This window comes from Colletes latitarsis, chromosome 11, assembly GCF_051014445.1.
Source record: "Colletes latitarsis isolate SP2378_abdomen chromosome 11, iyColLati1, whole genome shotgun sequence".
Classification (NCBI taxonomy): Eukaryota; Metazoa; Arthropoda; class Insecta; order Hymenoptera; family Colletidae; genus Colletes; species Colletes latitarsis.
In genome coordinates this window covers 7,786,494-7,809,597 of record NC_135144.1, presented here as the reverse complement: position 1 = coordinate 7,809,597, position 23,104 = coordinate 7,786,494, and the positions used below count along the sequence as shown (strand labels likewise).

General features: G+C 36.1%; 2 protein-coding genes across 2 annotated transcripts; one reads left to right on the top strand and one right to left on the bottom strand.

Annotated features, from left to right (window-relative positions):
- The first annotated feature begins 155 nt into the window (after nucleotides 1-155).
- Nucleotides 156-17,490, top strand: Lrt (Leucine-rich tendon-specific protein). The gene is made up of 5 exons (XM_076777566.1): nucleotides 156-860; nucleotides 11,053-11,413; nucleotides 12,081-12,395; nucleotides 14,204-14,536; nucleotides 14,838-17,490. Exons 2-5 carry the CDS (start codon nucleotides 11,054-11,056, stop codon nucleotides 16,206-16,208), a joined length of 2,379 nt encoding a protein of 792 aa, XP_076633681.1. The 5' UTR covers nucleotides 156-860; nucleotide 11,053; the 3' UTR covers nucleotides 16,209-17,490.
- Nucleotides 1,380-10,622, bottom strand: LOC143347915 (IQ and AAA domain-containing protein 1-like). Its single transcript, XM_076777567.1, has 9 exons — nucleotides 10,287-10,622; nucleotides 9,939-10,091; nucleotides 9,389-9,522; nucleotides 8,968-9,231; nucleotides 8,159-8,460; nucleotides 7,161-7,674; nucleotides 4,887-5,236; nucleotides 4,561-4,809; nucleotides 1,380-2,339 (listed from the first exon to the last, which is right to left on the bottom strand). The coding sequence occupies exons 1-9, from the start codon at nucleotides 10,430-10,432 to the stop codon at nucleotides 1,899-1,901; spliced, it is 2,553 nt and encodes an 850-aa protein (XP_076633682.1). The 5' UTR covers nucleotides 10,433-10,622; the 3' UTR covers nucleotides 1,380-1,898.
- Nucleotides 17,491-23,104: the final 5,614 nt, after the last annotated feature.

The following is a 23,104-nucleotide window of genomic DNA, read 5'->3' as shown; positions in this document are numbered from 1 at the left end:
TAAAGAACTGTGGCCTGTATAATGATTTGTTTATGACTTATTTGTGCAATAGAGGATTTTTGTCCACCTAGATCGAGCATTCTGACCACTGCGACGTCGTGGTAGGCTGGTAACCTGTAACGGTGACGTCGGCTCGACGATACCTGCTCCGGGACTATGAGAACGAGGCGGTTAGCAGCGGGAGCAAGAGCGGAAGCGGTTCAAGTGGGCGTAAGGGTCGGGAGAGAGAACGTCGTCCCATGTTCCATACATGGCTATGCTATGTGGAAACTGAGAGACACAGAGAGACGGACGCACCGGCGGAGTCCCCACCGTGTGGACACGGCGGAGGCGACGTTTTCTCGGCACGAGTGCCCACCACATGCCCCGTGCACAGTATCAGCTAGCACGACGTCGTCGTACGGTCGGTTCTTTGCCTTTATGACCAAACATACAATACCGTGATTTCGTGGACGACGTCGGGACGCTGGTTCTCCGGTTGTAAACGCGCGCGCGTACGGAAACGGTGGATTCGAACAGACGATGCGCCCGGCAAACGTGTCACTGGCGTGGGTGTTACCGTCTGTCTTCGCTACTTTCGGCCAGAAGGCATAGACGCCCGTCTAACGGCGTCGGTTTCGAAGATTCAAGCGTCCACGCCTATGGCCGAGTGACAGCTCTCTCGGTTCGGCGAGCGTGCGATTGGTCCGCTCGTGCTTACTCTCGAGCGTTGCCTGCGCGTGATAGTCAACGTGGGTTGGATGCGTGAGTGCTCGTGCCGCGCCTGCGTGAGTGCTACGACGTATCGGCGGCGTGTGCGTGCGCCGAGCGTGAAGAGGAGCCACAGGGGCCACGAAACCAGAGGACACACATCGCTGTAGGTACGTGTGTACGCGCCAAAATCTCAGTCTTTCACATCTCGTTGAGATCTTGGCCTTCTCTAGCCTTTAAGATCGAGAATAACGCTTTGGTTGTTCCTAAGGTCTCTCTCTGAATACTTTTTATCCGTCCGTGAATATCACCGAAGTTGGTCAGGTTCTTGTATCTTTTCAAGGTTTCAACTGGATTTTTGACAATAAAAATTGTTTCTAATTTTATAATGGTTACTACTTCTAGCTGGAGTTTCTTTGAACGTAATTATTTAATTCGTGCAATTTTTCATTTTCTTAAGATAAGTATATTAGTTAATAGTACGTACAACACGCATGTGGTCGTCGTGATTCTGGTGGGTCGTTTCACCTAGATCGATGCACCCACAACTGAAATCGGAATTTATTAATAAATTCATCGAAGAGTGGGTTTCGTTCTTAGCTTTATTTCAGAATTTAGTTACAACTTGCTATGAAACATGTTTATGAATTATTTGAGAAATGAAGTTTTTGAAGTCGAGCATTCCTAGGAGTAACCAGTACCGAGAACGATCCATCTAAACGTATAAAGTTTTTTCATCGATGTTCCTCGCTATGTCTGCCTCCTCTTTTTCGACGATCGTTTTTAGCATCCTACGAAGACGAAAACCAGTTTTACGTCCGGACACGGACGTTGGCGAGTCGTAATACGAAAGAAAGAAGAAATCGCTCAATCGATGATGGTGCTTCTTCCAAAGACGTTTCTCCCGGTAAAATCACTGTCTTTAAACGATATGCACGCGCATGTACGTGTTTGCTTTCGTTCGAATTTATTTGACGCAAAGAAATATGTACATTTGGGCGAACGTATATTATTTTCATTGCGTCAAAGTCTCGTTAATAGCGCTACAGCCTTGTCTCTTAATGCTCCTACGTCCCACGTTTTACCTGGCAAGTTTCTATCGGTTCCATTCTCCTTTCAGTGAAGGGTTCTCGCGAGACGGAAAACAATCTGCATTAAAAAAAAATGTAGAAAATACGCCTTTTTATCGTTTCGCTATTTCCAAATGTTCAACGTTTTCTCAACTTTTGCGTTCTGGCTTTCGTTTGCTCGATCCTCAGCATCGCGATTCTTCTTCTATTGAGCGGAATTCGAGTCTCAAATTTCACAAACTGTCCTAGCGACTTCTTCGAAGGACCCGCGTATTTCCACACTTCTTCCATAATTTCTGGCAGGGTCAATGGGTTGAACCTCAGGCTGATTCTTCGTCGAATATTCAGAATGTTCTCAATGGCGTTTTTGATGAATTCCAACGGAATGCCCTCGGACATTTTAGCCAAGCTGGAGATGTCGATATCGCGATGAACTCCGTGGTACTTCATCAGCAGATCTTTGTAAAACATGTACAACGTGTTGTAGTCCGTGAGAGGAATCATTATGAACTTGTCGTGGATCCTGATGAAGGGTCTTGTTGCTTTATATGGCTCCGAGGAGGTCGTGAGAAATAGGATCTGAAAAGTATCGCGTTCCGATGTATCGAACGCGTTGTGGCAAAAATTCACCAAGTATTCTTTCGAGAGTAATTAGCGAAGGAGCATAATTCTAGGTGTTTCGTTTTGAACACAGTCAACGATATCAATCTCGTAATCAGAAGAATGATGATCTCACTGTAAATTTAGTAGGCTCGTTCCTATGAAACCCACAAATTAACAATTTTCAATCTTTACCAGTTAATTTGACTTAAAAGCCCTAAAACAAGGAATTAACAAATCTAAAATATAAGAATTTGCAAGTATACGTATGCTTTTGAAATTTGTAAAAGGATCTTGAAAGTAAAGTTTTCAATAAATGCTCCATAAGTAATTTGACTTTTTTGATTATTCTTTAGATGTAACTAGATATTTCATTATTTCACAGATCTGGTAATTGTATTTAATTTTTTAATGGTGGAATATCTACACCAACGAGTAAGAGTATCTGTCAGAATCATCGATAGTCTAAAATCCTACGTTAATTCGGTACCACCTACGCTTCGGTCGTTCAGTAGGAGTTTCAGTTTCATTGATGACCAGGTTCGAACGATCGTAACGTTTGGGAAAGAGAAAGAAGGGGTAGGGGAACTCGACTGGCTTTATTGAATTGGTTCATTCATATCGGAGAAAGAGTCGAAACAGGAATACCGAGAATTTCATAAAGTGGGCGCTACCAGATCACCAACTTTAACATTCCTTGCCACTTTAGGTGAGGCACTGCAAGTCTTTTCAATTGCGACACGACGCACTTTCCTCTCAAACGTCGAGCAACAAAACGAAAGAAATACATATATCGTATTAAGATGTACACTGCCACTCAAAAGTGTGAGTGTACACGTTAACAAACAAGACAATAACACGTTCATTATACGACCTCATTCTTTCCGATTAATTTTCCAAAGCATTGGCATTCTCTGCTTTCTATATTATGTATTAGGATCGCCAAAAAGTTCGTACGGTTCTAAACGTGCAAATTGGCATTTTACTAATAATTTACTATTAATTTAAAACTTTTATAGTAGGAAATATTTTCATTCAATAATAAATTTTACTTCCTAAATTATAACCTACTCCCATCTTTTAGATAGCTTCATAATTCCCATAAAAAAACTAAATAAGCGCTATTTAATGACCTCTTACAAATTGAAGTTTTGTCCAGAGAATTTTACAGAGAGCAAATTTTAAATAAAACAAAATTTTTAACACGTTAAATGCCACGTTAATTTTACATGGATTACTTGTGGCGCTAATATGAATTTTTTATCGTACGATACATATTATATTGAAATATTATCTACAACAGATAAGTTGAGATATATAATCATGTTTAAAATATTCATTTTACTGAAGGTCACCGGTGACCTCTGTTGAAATGCATTTCTTCAATTTCGCGCACTTATTTTCTGCGATTATCAGTTGTCTCGGATTGTTTATTCGAGTTATGAAGCAACTGTTTCGCTTGTTTATTATTTTCAAGTGGGTCCAACAATCAGGTAAGACCTTCTATTTCACTTCATGTCATTTATTTAATTCTTTAGTTAGTCCTTAAAATTAATATGACTTCGAATGAAGAATATGCGTCAAGTAATTCATGCGATGATAGTAAAAGTTTGCTGAAAAAAACACGTCATGAGTTTAAAAACATGCTGGGAACTGTGCGAAGATTTTGTAAAATATATTATGAAAAAAATTAAAATAAAACTAGTTAGGACAACCGCAAAAAATTGTATTAAAGTGTACTTGTATAAATAAAATTATTTTTATATGTACTATACTGCATTAATTTCTAAACACCAATGGTAGTATTTAAAAATTTATAAGTATTGACATTTATTCTAATTAACCGGTGACCCCCATGGCATTACACGCGTTGAAAAACGACTTTTGATTCATTTTTAAGTGACACTCTGCGTAAATTTTACATTTTGTACACGATTGCACTTCTTTTGTTCCTTTTTCAAAATATAACAGCATAATACGTCGAAAATGCTCCATTTGAATGTTAATTTGTAAAATTGTGCCAAAATTATAAAAAAAATCCAATCCTCAAACTTTTTTGCGACAATATACAATTAAATGTTAATTTAATTTAAACTGAAGTTAGTTGCGTTTCACAGCGTCTGAAGATAAGTATCACCAAAATCCGTACGAAATATTTGGCCAACCCAATATATTCGTATATAATTTCGCATAAAATCACCTGATCGCCGCGCTTGATGCTCTTTACTAGCTTCAAATAGTACCGCGCAAATCGTTTTGGCTTATAGTGCCTCTCCTCTGGAGGTACTTTCTTCCACCAAGGTTTTTCACCATTATCGATGAAAATTACAGAAGGTGCATATTCCCGGGCCACTTTCGAGATCATGTTGATCAACTTCTGTTCGTTTCTTCGTCCAACATACTTGTCTACTAGCACAGTTGGTGTCATATCAAATAATAATGCTCCGACCTGTATGAAATTAAATCGCGAATGCTCTTTAGGAAATACATGAGTATTCGTTCTATGAAATTACGTGAAATAATTACTTCGGAGCAAATCGCGTTCACCAGAAAGCTCTTTCCATATCGTGCGAGGCCGCAAATGCAAACTGACCGTATCAAGGGTGCGATTTGATGAATTTCTTTCGTGCTGAGGGGGAGCACGCAATTCTCCATAACCACTTGTCTGATCTCACCCAACCGATGCCTGTAATCCCGAAACTCGCGGTCTGCTTCGTAGTTCTGATACGAGAGATCTCCCACCCAATCGTTCAGAGAAGTCAACGGATAGTTTCTAATAATATTAGCCTGCGCCAATTCGTTGAAAACATCTTCTACGGGAACGCTGTCCAGCGCATTCTTCTTTTTCTTTTTCTTCCGACCTCGTTTTTTGCCACCTACGCTGCCCGAAATTTCCATAAAGTCACTTACATTTCGATGTATTTTTAACAAATAACGCCAAACAGATTGCTCCTTACTTATCTATGATTTTGTTTGCTTACGAGGGAAGGAACTCAACTATCCGACTTCGATTTTAACGGGTGTTTACAAGGTGATAGTACATACAGGGTGTTCGGCCACCCTTGCGAAAAATTTTAATGGGGGATTCTAGAGGCCAAAATAAGACAAAAATCAAGAACACCAATTTGTTGATGGAGGTTTCGTTAAAAAGTTATTAACAATTAAATTCACAAATTTCAAATCGTTCTGGAAAAATTATTTTTGGTTGCGGGGCTGAATTATAATCATTTTTGGTGAATACACATACCACTGAAATCCTACTCACTTTCGAGAAAAAAATTCGAGTAGGTACGGAAATTTTTAGACGAAATTAAAAAATTTCAAATCATACTAAAAAAATTCTATTTAGTTACAGTGGGCAATTACAATCATTTTTTGTCATTATACATACCCCCGAAATCCTACGCATTTTCCAGAAAAAAATTCCTTACCGAAAATATAATTTCTGGCCACAAATGTCTGCCCGAATTTTCATGCGAATCTTTAAAACGTTATAATTTCTGAACGGATTGGACGATTTTAATGTTTAAAAAAGCAAACTACGCATATTTCGATGGAGAATATGTACAAATCGCAAAAATATTCGAAAAGTTGGTCCTTGACCCCGCAAAATGAGAAAAACCTCATAAAAATGATCCAATTTTCAAACAGTCATAACTCCTACAATTGTGAATATATTTCAATGAAACTTTTTTCTGAAACAGAGCTCATGGGTGCCTACAAAAAAGTATTAGACAACTTTTCTGTAGGGCGTCAAATAAAATTATCAAAAATGAAAAAGGAATTTTTAAGAAAAATCAACGGGGGGTAGGTGCTTAAATTTTTCGGCGAAAAAAAAAAATTTCAAATCGTTCTGGAAAAATTATTTTCGGTTGCGGGGGTCAATTACAATAATTTTTGGTGAATAGACCTACCCCCGAAATCCCACTCCCTTTCTAGAAAAAAATTCCGTAAGGCCGGAACTTTAAACGTTAATAACTTTTTAACGAAGCCTCCATCAACAAATTAGTATTCTTGATTTTCGTCTTATTTTGACCTCTAGAATCTCTCATTAAAATTTTTCCCAGGGTGGCCGAACACCCTGTATGTTCCTAATGATGTTCTTTGATAAGATGGTTTGTATTTTAGTTTGAACGATATGTTAAATGATCTTATGTTTGCTATGTTTTCTAGAGTTTTATTTTGATTATGCAATTTTGATGTATAAAATTCTCGAGCTATTTTATCTATGTAGTTTGATATTAGTGAAATGTAGTATGAGTCTGAAACATTTATTTTGCAATGGGTTTTTGTTGATTGGAGCAGCTGAACACCAAACAAATATATCATCAGTATTGGTCTTAGGATGGGTTTATATATAAATTTTTTGTTTCTTACCATGAGTGAGTATATTTTCTTTAGGTCTGAGTGTGCTTTTCTCAGTGCTTGTGTGATGTAGTTTTGGTATATTTGTTTAGAGTCTAAGTGAAGCCCAAGGTATTTCACGTTTTTTACTGGTAACGTCTTTGTGTTATATACTTTTATTGGTGTAAATATTTTATTGTGTTTTTGCTTTTTACTAAAGATTATGACTTCCCTTTTATTCAGGTTTATGCTTATTTTCCATTCATCATAGTATTTTTCTAGGCTATTTATGTGTATTTGAATTTCTTTTGCTGCTACTATTGCATTAAACGAGTGTGCATACATGGCGGTGTCGTCAGCAAAGAGTGCAATTTTAGTTTTCATACATTCTGGTATGTCATAATTCATATTTTAAATAACTGTAATCCGGATTTGACTCTAAGTCAGGCAACTTACCCTTCTGTTTAGGTACATCGAGGTGTCTACCATCGGCTTTATAGTCTTTCCTTAGCGCCTGGTTCAACGTTTGTAGTTCGAGCCTCATCAATTCATCAACTACTTTCCTCATCTCTAATTGAAGTTCGTAACAAAGATCGTTTGTGATCAGGTCACCGTAGATCTTCAACAGTGAATCATCCGATTCGTCGCGAAAGCTCCAGTTGCTAATGAAATCTTGATTAGCGGCATCGAGAAGGTTAAACGCCTCTGTAGTAGAGATCCAAGGTACCCTTTTCTTTTTCTCGTCTACTTTCTTTTTCGCTGGTTGCTCTTTATCGCTTTTCTTCGCCGTTTTCTCTATCAGATACTCCTGGGGTGTTTGCGATTGTCCAGTAGCGATCAGAACGCTGCCACCTAAATTTGCTGCTGGATAGACACCAAAGTGACCTGTTTCGTTGTACCAGATTATGAACCATTCTCGAATCTCTTCCGTGATGTCCCTTATTAAGCCGGGTCCTCTTATCTCCCACAACTTTTCAACCAAATAGTAATTGTCTTTCAAAAATATACGATTAACTTTTTGAACTAGATAATTTTGATATACACTACGCGATACTTGATTAAACGCAGTGAGATTTTTTACTGAAATGCGAATTAATATGTCCTATGTTTCTATGAATTGTACAGTGCGTTGTTAATTATAGCACCGCCTAAATTTTTCAACGTTTTAGACTTTTGAATAGGAATGCAAAAATATCAATTATACGAGCTTAAATATTACGATAAAGAGCGAACTTTAGAAAAGTTCTGAGAGTAATATAATCGAGATATGTTTTGATTCGTTAATACTCCGTAGAATCTTCTTTATTTGTTATTAATTAAAGAATACGACTTCAGCGTGCTGTAAATAAGTTTTTGACAAATTTCATGAATTCATCATTAAATAATATCTACTGGTAGAAACATAGGATATATTAATCCATCGCTTAAATTATAACTATACAGAAGAGAATTACTCTTGCTCGTTCATCCTTGGTTGCCTTTTCGATTCGAGCAGCAAACGGTGGCATCATTTCCAGTTTCTTTTGAAAATTTTCTTTATCTTTTATGAACACTTTATCGCATTTCCAACTGGGTATCGTCATGCCTAGTAATTCCTCCATACATGCAATTCTTTCCTTCCTCGTTTTCTTCGCAACGTGCCTTTTCCAGGCTCTCTGTATCGTTTTAGCAGCGTTTTCGAACGTAGATTTCTTTAGCTTTTTTGGCACTATTTCTCCGGTCTCTAGTTTTCTCTTATACTCGTTTAACCTTTGCACTACGACATTAACATACAATATCGATGAAGACGCTTCTATGTATGGTGCTTTGGAGCATTTCTTGGAAATATAAAACTGTTTCCAATCCCTTTTACGTTTCATCCCGGATCGCTGGAGTCGTTAGTAAAGCTTTATCTAACAGACTCTGGTCTTTAACGCGTCTTTAATTTGTAAAATTCTTTTGTCAAATTTACAAGTTATAAAATAAATGTTATCAATAGTCGTTTAGACCTACTAGACCTGGGTCGAAACGTCAAAGGAGATAGAAATTAATTTTGTGCCTTTAAAATATACTCAAAATGGCAACTAGATAGTGCAATCTAAAATAACTTCTCATTTGTTGATTTCAGAAAATAAATTTCTGACATAATTACATTTGTCGAATGTTTAATTTTGTATATAAAAGAAAATGTTTACTATGTAGTTTTCTTCACTCAATTATCGAATATCAACGAATAAGAAATTATTTTAGATGTCTCTGTACTTGATTCAATTAAAGCTTTTACATTTAGTCGCAGTGGAACGACCGATTCTCGCTCTTTCGTGCGTTTGTATCAGCAGCATTGCATTGTGCATAGTTTTTTCGGCAGCAATACGAGCTTCTCGAGCTGCGATTTGCTCTGGTGTTTCTTGAAGAATTGCCGGAATTTCGCTAATCCTACTTTCCTCTTTGGCCTTCCGTCTTCGCAATCTCGGTATGCTTCCTTTAGATTTCTCAGACTCGATAATACTTTCGGCGTCGCTTGATATGGATAATTGCTCGCTCGGCTCTTCTGTCGCTGTTATCAGAAGAGATTCGAATCATTTTGACAAGTTTGTTCTGGTCGTAAAACAGTATTTAAAACGAATGCTTTTAATAATGTAGTTCTGTATGTCGATTAAAATTTAAATGTCGTTCATAAATTGAGCGACGTTTCAGCAACTTGCGTTTGTGAGCATTTTCTATTAGCTCTTCGAAGCGTTTTCTGCGCTGCTGCACCACATCTTTGCCAGTCGCAGACACAGAGATTTCCACGTCGTCGGGCACGTACTTCAATTGATTCATGAAGTTGTCAGGCCACCTGAGTAGTGTTTTATACGCGATATAATAATAATATATTAATACACAACATAATAATAAAAATGTCACTGTTTGATGAGTCTTCCTTTACAAAACATGTACAATTGAACTTCAATATCAATATTATGAAACTGTAAGCGACGACTTTTTTTTATAAAATTGCTAAATTTGAGTAAATCGTTAAAATATGATGTTCTTTTCTTAATGGAACTAAAATACTGAAAAAGTTAAAAATGTGGATGTTATGGAGATTTTTAAGGATAACATTTTCCCTTTCAAAAATATCTAAACATCTCCATTCTCCTTATCAAAAGGAACATCCAACGAACAGACTGATACTTTTTAAAATTTGTTTTATAGGGCTACGCTAAGTTGTAACGTAATAATCCCATGAGGCTTTAGCGTTGTAAATAGTACTGGTAATCCGTGAAGTTCAGATTAACAATCCGTCGTTTGTATTCGAGCATTCGACCGACAGCACAATCCAGAACTCGTTTTATCAAGGCCCGTTTCTGCGTCTGTACCATTTGATCGTGACAAACTATGAGCCTCTTCACCAGATTAAGATACCTGCCAAGATATCAGAGATTGCAGAGAAAATATTTTAAGCAATAAACTCTTTAAAATTCAAACAAAATAATATTTTGAATATTATTTTAAAGAATCTTAGAATAAATAAAACATTTTATTTTCAAAAGTACACGTATGATCAAAACTAAAATATTTATTTACTATTTACAAATTAAAATAGTATTTCAATTGTACCTAAGATACGTCGGAAGCATTATTTCTAAACCCATTTCCTTTATTCCTGTTTGTATTGTCTGTTGTACTCTTCGATCGAGTTCCAATAACTTGTCCAGGTCGTTTCTCGTGATGAGCCATAGTTCGTTGTAGTAAGCTTCTGACATTAATTTTAAATAGTTTGCCTAATGATTCTTGCGTTGTAGGATTAACAGCTGTTCGTATGAGAAGTGAATTGATAAATTTTAAAATGATTGAAGGACCGAAAATTTGGGTTATTTGAGGTGATAGTAGTAAAGTGACAGAACGAAAAACTTGGGAATAGGACAGTGTTCAGTTGATTGTCTGTTATTCGTATTCGTTTCGTTTTTAACACATTGACAACCGTATTAACTGTATGCTATTTGAAATCAAAGATAACATTAACTGGCACTAATTACGACCTAAATTATGAAAAATATACATATTTAAAATAGCTTATGCTGCTAGTCTTCTGTGGACTATTTTAGTTTTTCGAATTTAAGAAAGATCCAATTCAAGTACAAGTTTCCTTTAACTTTATCATGGAATGTTAAGTTAGGTCCTGAATAGTTAATAGGAGAGTTAGAGAAGGTTGAACAGTGTTTATCTGAAAACGTATTCAAGTATACTGATTTTTCGTGACCAAATGGATGAATACAAGGTACTTCATAAAACGTGATCATAATTTCTAAATTAAATTCAGGAAATAAAGATAATATAGGCAGCTCGTGTAAATGTTTATCCTGATTTCAATAATGTATTTCAGGATGCTGTGGACGTCCCGATGTTCGCTGATCCTGTTACTCACAACGCTGGCGTCGTGCATGGACACAACGAAGGATGACCTCGCGGAAGACGAGACGACGTCCAACGTGATTTCCACAATCGTCTCGACCATGACGTCGTACACGACGCTATCCAGCTTGAACATAGTCGAGGAGACGACGGTGAATTCGTCAAACGTTGTAAAAAGTCCGGACGAGGAAAATGATAAAGACTCGGCCCACGCGTCCTCGCCTTCGCCTGACACCGTTTGGGAGTGTCCAAATATTACAAAACCGGGCATCGAATGTTCTTGCGATTTTCCACACACGTTGAGATGCACCGGCGATAGAACAACGCTGCAGGTAATTTTCACGCGTAAAATTGTTGCTGAAAACTACCCAAACGTACATATTAAATCTATGATTCCGTCGAACTACGTTATTCTTAATTTGAATAAAACAAGTCTCTAAAAGATATCCTGATTTGGGTTGGCCAATCTCTACTATCGAGTTTGTGATTGTACGGGTGGCTAAACTCTATCGATCATGATACTTTTGGCACTACCAACACGCAAGTTCGTCCCAGTCTCTTATTATTTTACCATCCTATCGAGGTCAATGATTTTTTAGTCACCCGCCAGGTAGGCGTGGGTGAATAGACTGCCGATGAACTACAAGTCGTACGTATTATACAGGGGACCATTGTACGAGACCCCTCTTTCTCCTTGTCTCGTGTGTACACCCGTTGCTTTGCGTTGAATGACCCGTTATCAATTACTCCAACAAATATCCCGTCTCGCAATACCATCGCGAATCAAACAATTCTCGTTATGCAATTCAAGATGACTAATTAAACCTGGTGGGGATCAACGCGAACAACGAACGATTTGTTAACACTGCAAATCATAGAAAAGGTCATAAATCTAAACGTTCGAATGCTTTACCTACTCATTGTAAATAATAGCATGTGTGATTTTTAACTAGTCTCTACCCAGACGATCATTATTAAAACCAGTGTTTTCTTCTGCAGATTATCAGAAATCATCTGAGATTCAGTCGTCCAGGAACAATCTCTCTTCTCGATGTAACCGTGACGGGAATCTCCGCATTACCAGCGCGTTTCCTCGAAGACGTTGCCCTGCATGGACTGGTTATTTCCAGCGGAGAACTGAGAAACGTTCACGAAAATGCTTTTGCTGGTTTGGCTAGTCCTCTTCAAGCCCTCGGACTTCCGAACAATCTCTTGGACTCCGTCCCAACGGTTGCTTTATCGCGTCTCGTTGGACTGGAGCAGTTGGATCTGTCTCAGAATAAACTACAAACTTTAGAAGCAGATTCTTTCAAGGTAAATCCTCTATAATGTATCATCGACGACCTGTTTCGACCAAACAGGTGTCTTCGTTAAATTCAACTATCTTTTCTTTTCGACAAACTGAAATAATTTCAAACAGAAAAAAATAATCTTCCTATTTATACGTCTATGAATTTATATACAGAGTGTTCAACCATCCTTGAAACAAATTTTAATGGGAAATTCTAAAGGCGAAAATTAGATAAAAATAAAGAAAACCAATTTGTTGATTGAAGCTTCGTCAAAAAGTTATTAACGTTTAAAGTTCCATCTGTAAAATGGCAATCTGCGAACAGCTGCGTGTGCGAGATAGTATGAGCTCACCACAGACAAGGTTTACGAGTAGATCTTGCATCCAATGTATTTTTTCGACCCATTATTCTGGGGCTCTAGAACTCCATTAACACGAATTTGAATTTATAAAATCCTCCAATCCGTCCAGAAGTTATGATTTTTTAAACATACGCATGGGGAAATAGTATATTTTCGGAAAACAATTTTTTTCTCGAAAGTGCGTAGGAATTCGAAGGTATGTCTATTCACTAAAAATGATTGTACATGACCCCCGCAACTAAAAATAATTTTTCCAGAATGATTTGAAAATTTTTTTTTCGCCGAAAAATTTCAGCACCTACCCCCTGTCGATATTTGTTTTAAATTAGTTTTTCATTTTTCATAATTTTATTTGACGTCCTACAGAAAAGTTGTCTAATACTATTTTGTAGGTACCCATGAGCTCTCCTTTAAAAAAAAGTTTCATTGAAATATATTCACTATTGTAGGAGTTATGGCTGTTTGAAAATTGAACCATTTTTATGGGGTTTCTCTCATTTTAGGGGATCAAGAAACAACTTTTCGCATATTTTTAGAATTTCTACATATTCTACACTAAAATACGCGTCGTTTGCTTTTTTAAACATTAAAATCGTCCAATCCGTTCAGAAGTTATGACGTTTTAAAGATTCGCATGAAAATTCGGACAGACATTTCTGGCCAGAAATTATATTTTCGGTAAGGAATTTTTTTCTCGAAACTGAGTAGGATTTTGGGGTTATGTCTGTTGACCAAAAATGCTTGCAATTGACCCCTGCAATCAAAAATAATTTTTCCAGAACGATTTGAAATTTTTTTTTTTCGTCGAAAAATTTAGGCACCTACCCCTGTCGATTTTTCTTAAAAATTCGTTTTTCATTTTTAGTAATTTTGTTTGACGTCCTACAGAAAAGTTGTCTAATACTTTTTTGTAGGTATCCATGAGCTCTACTTCAGAAAAAAGTTTCATTGAAATATATTCACTATCGTAGGAGTTATGGCTGTTTGAAAATTGGACCATTTTTTTGGGGTTTTTCTCATTTTGCAGAGTCAAGGACCAACTTTTCGAATATTTTTGCGATTTGTACTTATTCTCCACCAAAATACGCGTAGTTTGCTTTTTTAAACATTAAAATCGTCCAATCCGTTCAGAAGTTATGACGTTTTAAAGATTCGCATGAAAATTCGGACAGACATTTCTGGCCAGAAATTATATTTTCGGTAAGGAATTTTTTTCTCGAAACTGAGTAGGATTTTGGGGTTATGTCTGTTGACCAAAAATGCTTGCAATTGACCCCTGCAACCGAAAATAATTTTTCCAGTATGATTTGATATTTTTTAATTTAATTTTTTAATAACTTTTTAACAAACCTCAATCAAGAAATTGATATTCTTGATTTTCGTCTTATTTTGGCTTCTAGAATCTCCCATTAAAACTTTTCTTAGGAGTGGCCGAACAGCCTGTATATCTCAGTTTAAACATTTCGCAGGGTTTGTCGAACCTGACGTACTTGGACTTGTGCGACAATTTATTGTCGCAATTGTCGCCGCAAGCATTCGCTGCTTTGCCCGGATTGCGTTCGTTGAGGATGCACGGAAATCTTTTGAGCGTGTCAGCATTGTCGGCGCTTAGAGGTCTTAAGAGATTGGAAGAACTGGACCTGTCCAATAACTTGTTACTAGGTCCGATGGGCCCGAATCTCCTCCCTCAAATGCCACGGTTGCGGATTCTAACAGTATCTGAAAACAAGCTGGTAAACATTCAGCAAGGGGCGCTAGTGGGATTGAAGAACTTGTCATATCTGAGCTTAAGTCACAATCAGGTAATGCGATTATCAAATACCTAAATACGCTTCTTTTACTCGCAAGAATATTTAGATAAGCACATAAAAAAGAATACTTTTAGTTAATATTTTCAATTTACTCAGAATTTGCATCAGTATTCTTTTAAATAATATGTAAATTTACATTGTTGAGCCTTTTAAATCTTTTGTCCAGATCCACATCCTCTTAAGCGGAAAATCTTGGACGTAAATTGAATTTGAATAGATAGATACTTAGGAATAGCGTATTCGTAATATTAAATAGATACAACCACCCATTAAAAAGTATTTCTTTTTCCAGATCGACGTACTGGAGGACCATTCGTTCAAATACTTATCAACTCTTACCAGACTTGATTTAGCGAACAACCGCATAGTCGCGGTGTCCAGTTCTTCTCTGGCGCATTTAGACAAATTAACCACGTTAGACCTGACGCACAATTTCTTGCGATCCCTGACCGCCGATCTAGTGGTGCCATTGAAAAGTCTTCAAGATCTACGACTGGACGACAATGACATCACAATGGTAGCCAACGACGTGCCAACGTCAAAGTTACGCTTAAAGAGACTCTCCCTGGCCGACAATCCTCTGAACTGCGACTGTACTCTACTAGAGTTCGCTAATTGGCTAAGCAATTCCACTTTGAACGAAGAGGACAAATCGTCGGCGATCTGCGCTACACCGCCTGCGTTGGAGAACGGCATATTGACTCAGGTCTCCCCTGGTAGCCTACTTTGCGGGGAACCAACGCCACCAATCACGACCAAAGAACCTCTGACTAGTGCTCAACTGACATTGAAAAACTATCACTACGACAAATCAACCGGTGTCAATCTTTTGTGGCACGTGGAGATGTGCGCAGAGCAATACACTTGCGACAGATTGATCGTTTACGAAACCATAAGCGACAGTGAAATGCGAACGGAGTCTAGTTCCCTGCATTGCGATTCCCGCACGATGGAAGACCCCTGCTCGTTACCAGTGATTATACCAGCTTCGATGGATTTGAAATTGGGTCACAAATATCGTTACTGCGTGATACTCCTGATACCGACCAATTATGACGACGTTTCCTTAGGCCTGGGATGCAGCGACGTGATCACCCTCAAGGAGACTAAACGAGAATTGCAGCAGGATCAAGAAACCATCGCGATAAAGTCTTCTGACACCAAAATAACTGGCGTGCACGCGAACGTATCTAATCAGGGCTTCTTGCACGTCGACGTAAGCTTGTCATCCTTGAAAGAGTCAAGTTTACTCGAGTGTAAGCTATCCGTCGTGGTCTTCGACGCTGAATCCGCAGTGCATAGGCAGAAACTCAACTGTAGTTTATCATTCGTAACATTGGAGGTAATATTGCCAGGTCGTTACAAGGTTTGCGCCAGTCTCGATGAAGTCACTGAAGAAGATGTCATCTCGAACTTCGTGAATAATCGGGATAGACTTCGTTGCGTCGAAGTGCAGGGGTTCAAGCAGAACACAGAGATCATCATCTTGGCGATTATTGGAGCAGGTTGCGCGCTTTTAATCGCGCTGGTAGTACTTGGCCGTAGCGTCGTAAAGAAGGTGAGACATCCCAGGATACAGACGCAATGCTTTCTACCCGCTCAGGAGTTCGAGATAACTCATAAAGCACATTATATCAAGTTGCTGGCTACGACGAAAGTCTAATCCCTCGCCGGCAGGCTAATTAACATCCCATGTTTTATTTAATAGATTGTAGAAACTTTTTAACCCATATGTCAATAACCAAGTACCAAGGTACCGTTCTTCGTATTTTATTAAATAACTTTCAATGTTCTTGTTGTAATATCACAAAATCACTTTGAATCTCCATTTTTTGGACACTTCTACATTTATTTGCGTTTTCAATAATGCATTTAAAAAATGCAACTGTAGCCTTTTTTTTAAATAGAATAGATACCCCGGTTACTGAACAACAGTGAATATTTTGGTTATTGACATAAGAGTTAAAGAATGTATACGAGAGTCTTTCTAGAAACAGGACACCTAATAATCTCTTATTTTTTATAATATGGAAATAAAATTTCCGAAAATACAATACAATTTCCACTTTCAAGAGACAATTTATACACCAGGTTCAAGTAAAGTAACCATCACTCACTCTTCGTGTTTATATAGGACTAGCTACACATTTGAGTTCGAGATAGAAATTGCTTTCTAACTGAGTTTTTAAGCAAATTGACAGTATCAATGTTGTCACTTGAAATCGGAAATTACTAAATATTTCAGACATGATTTGAATGGTTTGAAAAAACAAATACGGTACAATAAAAAATTTGTTTAGTGTACTGTTTCAGGCGAAATACTGTAGATATTTTTCTCGGTAAAAGTCATGTTTTTCTTTCTAAGACTGCGAGGTTCTATAAGATGTCGTCGTGTCAGCATTGTAAATAATACAACTTACTCTTGTTGATTATTTAAAGTTTTTGAAATCGAATAATTTCCTCGGTAAGAGTAAAGGGTGTCGTATCTGATTCTATTGAACAAGATCGTTCCCATGAGCTACTAGTCACAAAGCCGATAATTCCAAATAGAATGATAAATATCAGTAAATCGTAAGAATCCATAAGAGATCGAGAGAACAAAAATGAGACATAATTGAATTGATTTAAGATAATCGCGATGAAAATCGTGTTCTACGTATATGGAATTATTTGTGAAAAGTTAATAGACGTGGCACAGATAGATTTATATTATAGTAATCTGTTATTGTTTCGAGGCAGGTACTCAGTTCCTGCACTGCCGTCGTAATCTATTAAGTAAATAATATATGACAAAAAGAACAGTTGTACTAATATTTTACAAACATCGGCCAATTACATACAAACTGGATTCAACAGTAGAATAATCTTCAAGTGAAAATAAAAGATTAAATAAATTTAGTGACAATTAATATTCGCACATGCCTGATATATCGTTACTATTTAACGTTATAGAGAGTCATATTTATAAAATATTTTAAATTTTAGTTAATGTATAAAGTTAAAATTTTACATAGAATAATACAATACTAACATATTAAAAACTTAGCTAATATATTTTTACACTTTTCGTAAAATCTTCTATGTAAATTAGTCATACTTTATCAAAGTATTTGTAGAGTTGTAAATATCTTTAATAAGTCGTAAGGAACAGAATTCTGTTATAATTTTCTTTTCTATTACATCTGCTTTAATGAATATTGTTTTTTATAATATATTACTAACTTTGTAATACGTTACTTTATGTAAATAGTTTTTTTAATCTCTGCGTATAAGAATATGCTTGTAACTGTAATGTAAAATATTACATAATGCTGATTATTACAAGTTCTATTGCATGGTCTAGTGAATGTCCTATTAAACAAATTCCTTGTACTCCTTTATCATCTGACCTTTTTTGAAATTTCTACAAATATAAAATTACATTGAAATTCATTCGGTTATTTAGATTCAATCGTATTAATAATATAGATACATGAACGTACGTCTATAAACATAGTAAACAAAAAATTCATTTTTTTTAATAGTAAAAATATGATCAGGGTCTACTAGTATATCTCGCCTGTGGTTGCATGCATTGCTTTTTTTATCGATTCACACTGGAAATCAAATTTAGCACTCTTTGGAATTACGATTATAATTAAGACATAGTCTATTTTATACCTGATCTATGACAATACCACAGACGAGGTATATGAGTAGACCTTACATCCAATGTATTTTTTCTGTTCATTTTTCTGGGGCTCTAGAGCCCAATTACCATTTTCGTATCACTCGCAACATTATCAATAAGTTACAGAAATGAACACAAGAGGTAGTGAGACAGAAAATGAAATTAGAGAAAATTTATTGTTTTCTAACGGAATGAAAGCTGTACAGTTCAAAATTGGAAATCAATCGATTAATTTCATTGGAAATATAAAATCATTAAATACAGCCTATAGACTTCATCACAGTTTCTGTCAACTATCATTCTTAGAGTAGTACTGCTTTCATGAATTTCTTGGTGCTCTTTGCGATTATAAAAAGATGCTTAATAGTGTTAGAATAAGTATCGATTCAGTATCCAGTGGTAAGTATAATTCTAAATTATGTGTATGTATGTCTTATTGTGCCGATTATCACAAATTTCCGATTAATATTTAATCTTTTATTTCCCAATCTTGAGATACACTCCTTCAAAGTGGAATAAAATGTTAAGATCGTGCATCAAATTGTAAGGGGATTCTTGTAAAAAAGCTTTAATCTTCAACTTCGAGATCATTTTAATGAGTCATTGGATATTTGTTGATCAACAATGGTTGGATTATGGTCATAGATGGTCAACAATGAGGTTTCATCAAGAACAGGGGTCCAGCGAAGACAAAGGAAATGCCAAGAGGTATGATTAATGAAATACATTCACTTTTGAATGAGTTATGGTCGTTTGAAAATTGAACCATTTTTATGGGGTTTTCTCACTTTACGGGGTTAAAGAAAGACCCTTCGAACATTTCTAAATATTCATTACAAAAATACGCGTTGTTTGCATTTTGAAACATTAAAATCCTTCAATCCGTTCAGGAATTATGATTTTTTATATTTTCAGGGAAACATTTCTGACCCCACATTATATTTTCGATAAAGAATTGTTTTCTCGACAGTGCGTAGAATTTTGGGATTATAGACTAGTTTCTGAAGAACGTACGTGAAATTACGCGAGGAAGGTCGCAGCCATTGGCTCATATTATTTACTATGTAATTAATAATTACATTATATAGTTACGAGCGATACAATTAATTATATAGTAAATAATAATGATTCCCAGGTCTCACCACGTGGAGGTTGCTGCGAATGGAGACCCGCCCTATCCTCACCCCAACCACCCTCCATTGATGAGGAATTCGACTCTACCTTTGGATATTTTCTCTTAAGAGAAAAGCGATCGAAATTCGACCATTGTTAGAAACTAATAACAAAAGAAGAGTTTTCAGAACACCTGCCTGATAAACAGACCTGAGGCTAACAAAATGTCGATACATGTGAGATGATTCACCAGATGTTTTCTAGGAACGAAATTGGAATGTGCAACTGCACGTACGAACCCTGACTATTAGAATACCAATATCTATATGTATACCTTCATATTGATTGTTCCTACCTAAATGGACAGTTGTATTTCGATAGTGCCTAATAAGACACTCAAGAACGAAGTAGAAATGTGCAACTGCACGTACGAACCTTGTCTAGTAGAATACTAGTATGTACCTTAATATTAAACATTCCTACTTAAATATACGCGTGTGTTACGGTAGTATCTAATAAGGCGCCGCAAAACGCTTGTTTATTTTATAATCTATAGTGTACATTTATACTTATATTCTAACGCAATCTGTAGAAATTATTTTCTTCTTGATGTCTTTGTCAATTCCACGATATTTTCCTGAAATATACACTTATATACAATAAATATATCTCATAGAAAAGAAAGAAATGTGATAAGATATTATCTTTTTGGTGTCTTTGTCAATCCCACAATGTTTTCCTGAAATATACACTCATATACAATAAATATATCTCATACAAAAGAAAGAAATATGATAAGATATTTTCTGTTTCTTGTCTTTGTTAATCGCACGGAGTTTTCCTGAAACAAAAACTCACATAATAAATAATTGCATAAGATAGTTATTTCCATAAGAACGATCAAGTTATACACAAACGACCTTGTAGTAACTTTTATCATTACTTATTTTCAATTCATATCGAGTTTTTCCATTTGCAATTTCCAATTTTATTCTTCTATGCTTATATACTCTGTAAAAAGAACTTGTTCAAAGGATTAGTAGCTGAAATGGAAATGTATTAATGGATACACGAAAAAATAATTATGTACCGTCAAGGTAGACTCATGTTCATCGATCATAGTAAAACTGATATTATAAAATTAATATTTGAACTAGACCTTCCACGAGCAAAAGTTGATATTACAAAATTTAGAAACATAAATAGTACGTAATCGAAATTGAATTAAAATTACAAATTTTAACACGTTATGATCAATGAAACATTTGGGCTGTATACAACAGTACTTTCAAGCAGTATTTCCATTGACAAATATATGAAGAAGATATATTTCAGATAATTAGAATAAACGCCCACTCATAAATTCAAACAACAGCACGTGAGTGGACCATTCTTTCTTCCGCAACGCTTAATTTATAAAAAATACAAAAGTCGCGAGGGGTGCTTATTATTCGTAAAACAAACCACACAGGGTCGTTTTATTAATCAAATCGCGTGCACCCATATTAAATAATACGCAACACTAATTTTAATAAAGAAGTTGAGCCATTCGAGGCTTTGTAAAATCGCAGCTTCTTCATGATGATCCTGAAGCAGTGGCCAGTATCAGATTTTGGGCATTAGATCGTAACATTAATTAATAAAACCGCGATAAATCAAGATCGCAACGCTAATTTATAATATAAAAATTACAAACGCGATTTCTAATGATAAAAGCAATCGCGAATGGTGATTATTCGCAACACTACCCTGGAAAGCAAACGCGAAAAATAGTAATTCGCAACGCTAAGAGCAAACCGATCACTGCATTCGCAACGTTATTTTTAAATAACAATAACAGCAATCGCGTATGGAATTCGCAACACTACCCTGAAAAAGAAACGCGAAAAATAGTAATTCGCAACTCTACAAGCAAACGCAATTATTGCATATTTTTCGCAACTCTGTCTTTAATGGAAATATTATATTTATGTCTCGCAACGCTAATGCAAATCGCTTTTTGCCCAAAAATGCTGAAGCAGGTACTGGCGGCGTTCGTAGTTGATGCAAATACACATGCAGGAACTAAACTAACTACTGCAAACTACTATTAACTACAGCAGAGTGGCACATGTTGGGATGAAGTTAGATATTTTAAATGTCGCAACACTAAGGGGCAAATAACGCGATAAATCAAAATCGCAACGCTAATTTATAATATAAAAATTCCAAACGCGATTTATAACAATAAAAACAACCGCGAATGATGATTATTCGCAACACTATCCTGAAAAGCAAACGCGAAAAATAGTAACTCGCAACTCTAAAAGCAGTCACGTTTACCAATCATTCGCAACGCTATTTTAAAAGCAAACTCCGGTTCCTAAATTTGTATAAAACAATCGCGAATCGTGTTTATTCGCAACACTGGCATATCAACGCGATAAATATTTATTCGCAACCCTACGAGCAAACGCGAACATTGTATTATTATTCGCAACTCTAACTTTAATCAGGGGCTAATAGTACATGTAAATACACATGTACTGACCGCAAAATAAACTAACTACTACTATTACTACAGTTAGGATCGAATTTGGGCATTGAAAATATCGCAACGCTAAATAAAAGTATGATAAATCAAGATCGCAACGCTAATTTATAATATGAAAATTCCAAACGCGGTTGATATCCATTATACAGGGTGTTCAGCCACCCCTGGGAAAAGTTTTAATGGGGGATTCTAGAGGTCAAAATAAGACGAAAATCAAGAATACTAATTTGTTAATGGAGACTTCGTTAAAAAGTTATTAACGTTTAAAGTTCCGCCCGTACTGAATTTTTTTCTCGAAAATGCGCAGGATTTCGGGAGTATGTCTATTCACCAAAAATGATTGTAATTGACCCCCGCAATCGAAAATAATTTTTCTAAAACGATTTGAAATTTTTTTTTTTCGCCGAAAAATTTAAGCACCTACCCCCCGTTGATTTTTCTTAAAAATTCCTTTTTCATTTTTGATAATTTTATTTGACGCCCTACAGAAAAGTTGTCTAATACTTTTTTGTAGGTACCCATGAGCTCTGTTTCAGAAAAAAGTTTCATTGAAATATATTCACAATTGTAGGAGTTATGGCTGTTTGAAAATTGGACCATTTTTATGAGGTTTTTCTCATTTTACGGGGATCAAGGACCAACTTTTCGAATATTTTTGCGATTTGTACATATTCTCCATCGAAATATGCGTAGTTTGCTTTTTTAAACGTTAAAATCGCCCAATCTGTTCAGAAGTTATGACGTTTTAAAGATTCGCATGAAAATTCGGACAAACATTTCTGGCCAGAAATTATATTTTCGATAAGGAATTTTTTTCTCGAAACTGAGTAGGATTTTGGGGGTATGTCTGTTGACCAAAAATGCTTGCAATTGACCCCTGCAACTAAAAATAATTTTTCCAAGACGATTCGAAAGTCTTTTTTTGCACCCAAAATTTTCAGCACTTACTCTAATTTTTTTCTCGAAAATGCGCAAGATTTCGGGGGTATGTCTATTCATCAAAAATGATTGTAATTGACCCCCGCAAACGAAAATAATTTTTCCAGAACGATTTGAGATTTTTGAATTTAATTGTTAACGAAGCCTCCATCACTAAATTAGTATTCTTGATTTTCGTCTTATTTTTACCTCTAGAATTCCCCATTAAAATTTTTCCCAGCGGTGGCCGAACACCCTGTATGTATAAAAAAGTAAAAAAACAATCGCGAATGGTAATTATTCGCAACACTACCCTGAAAAGCAA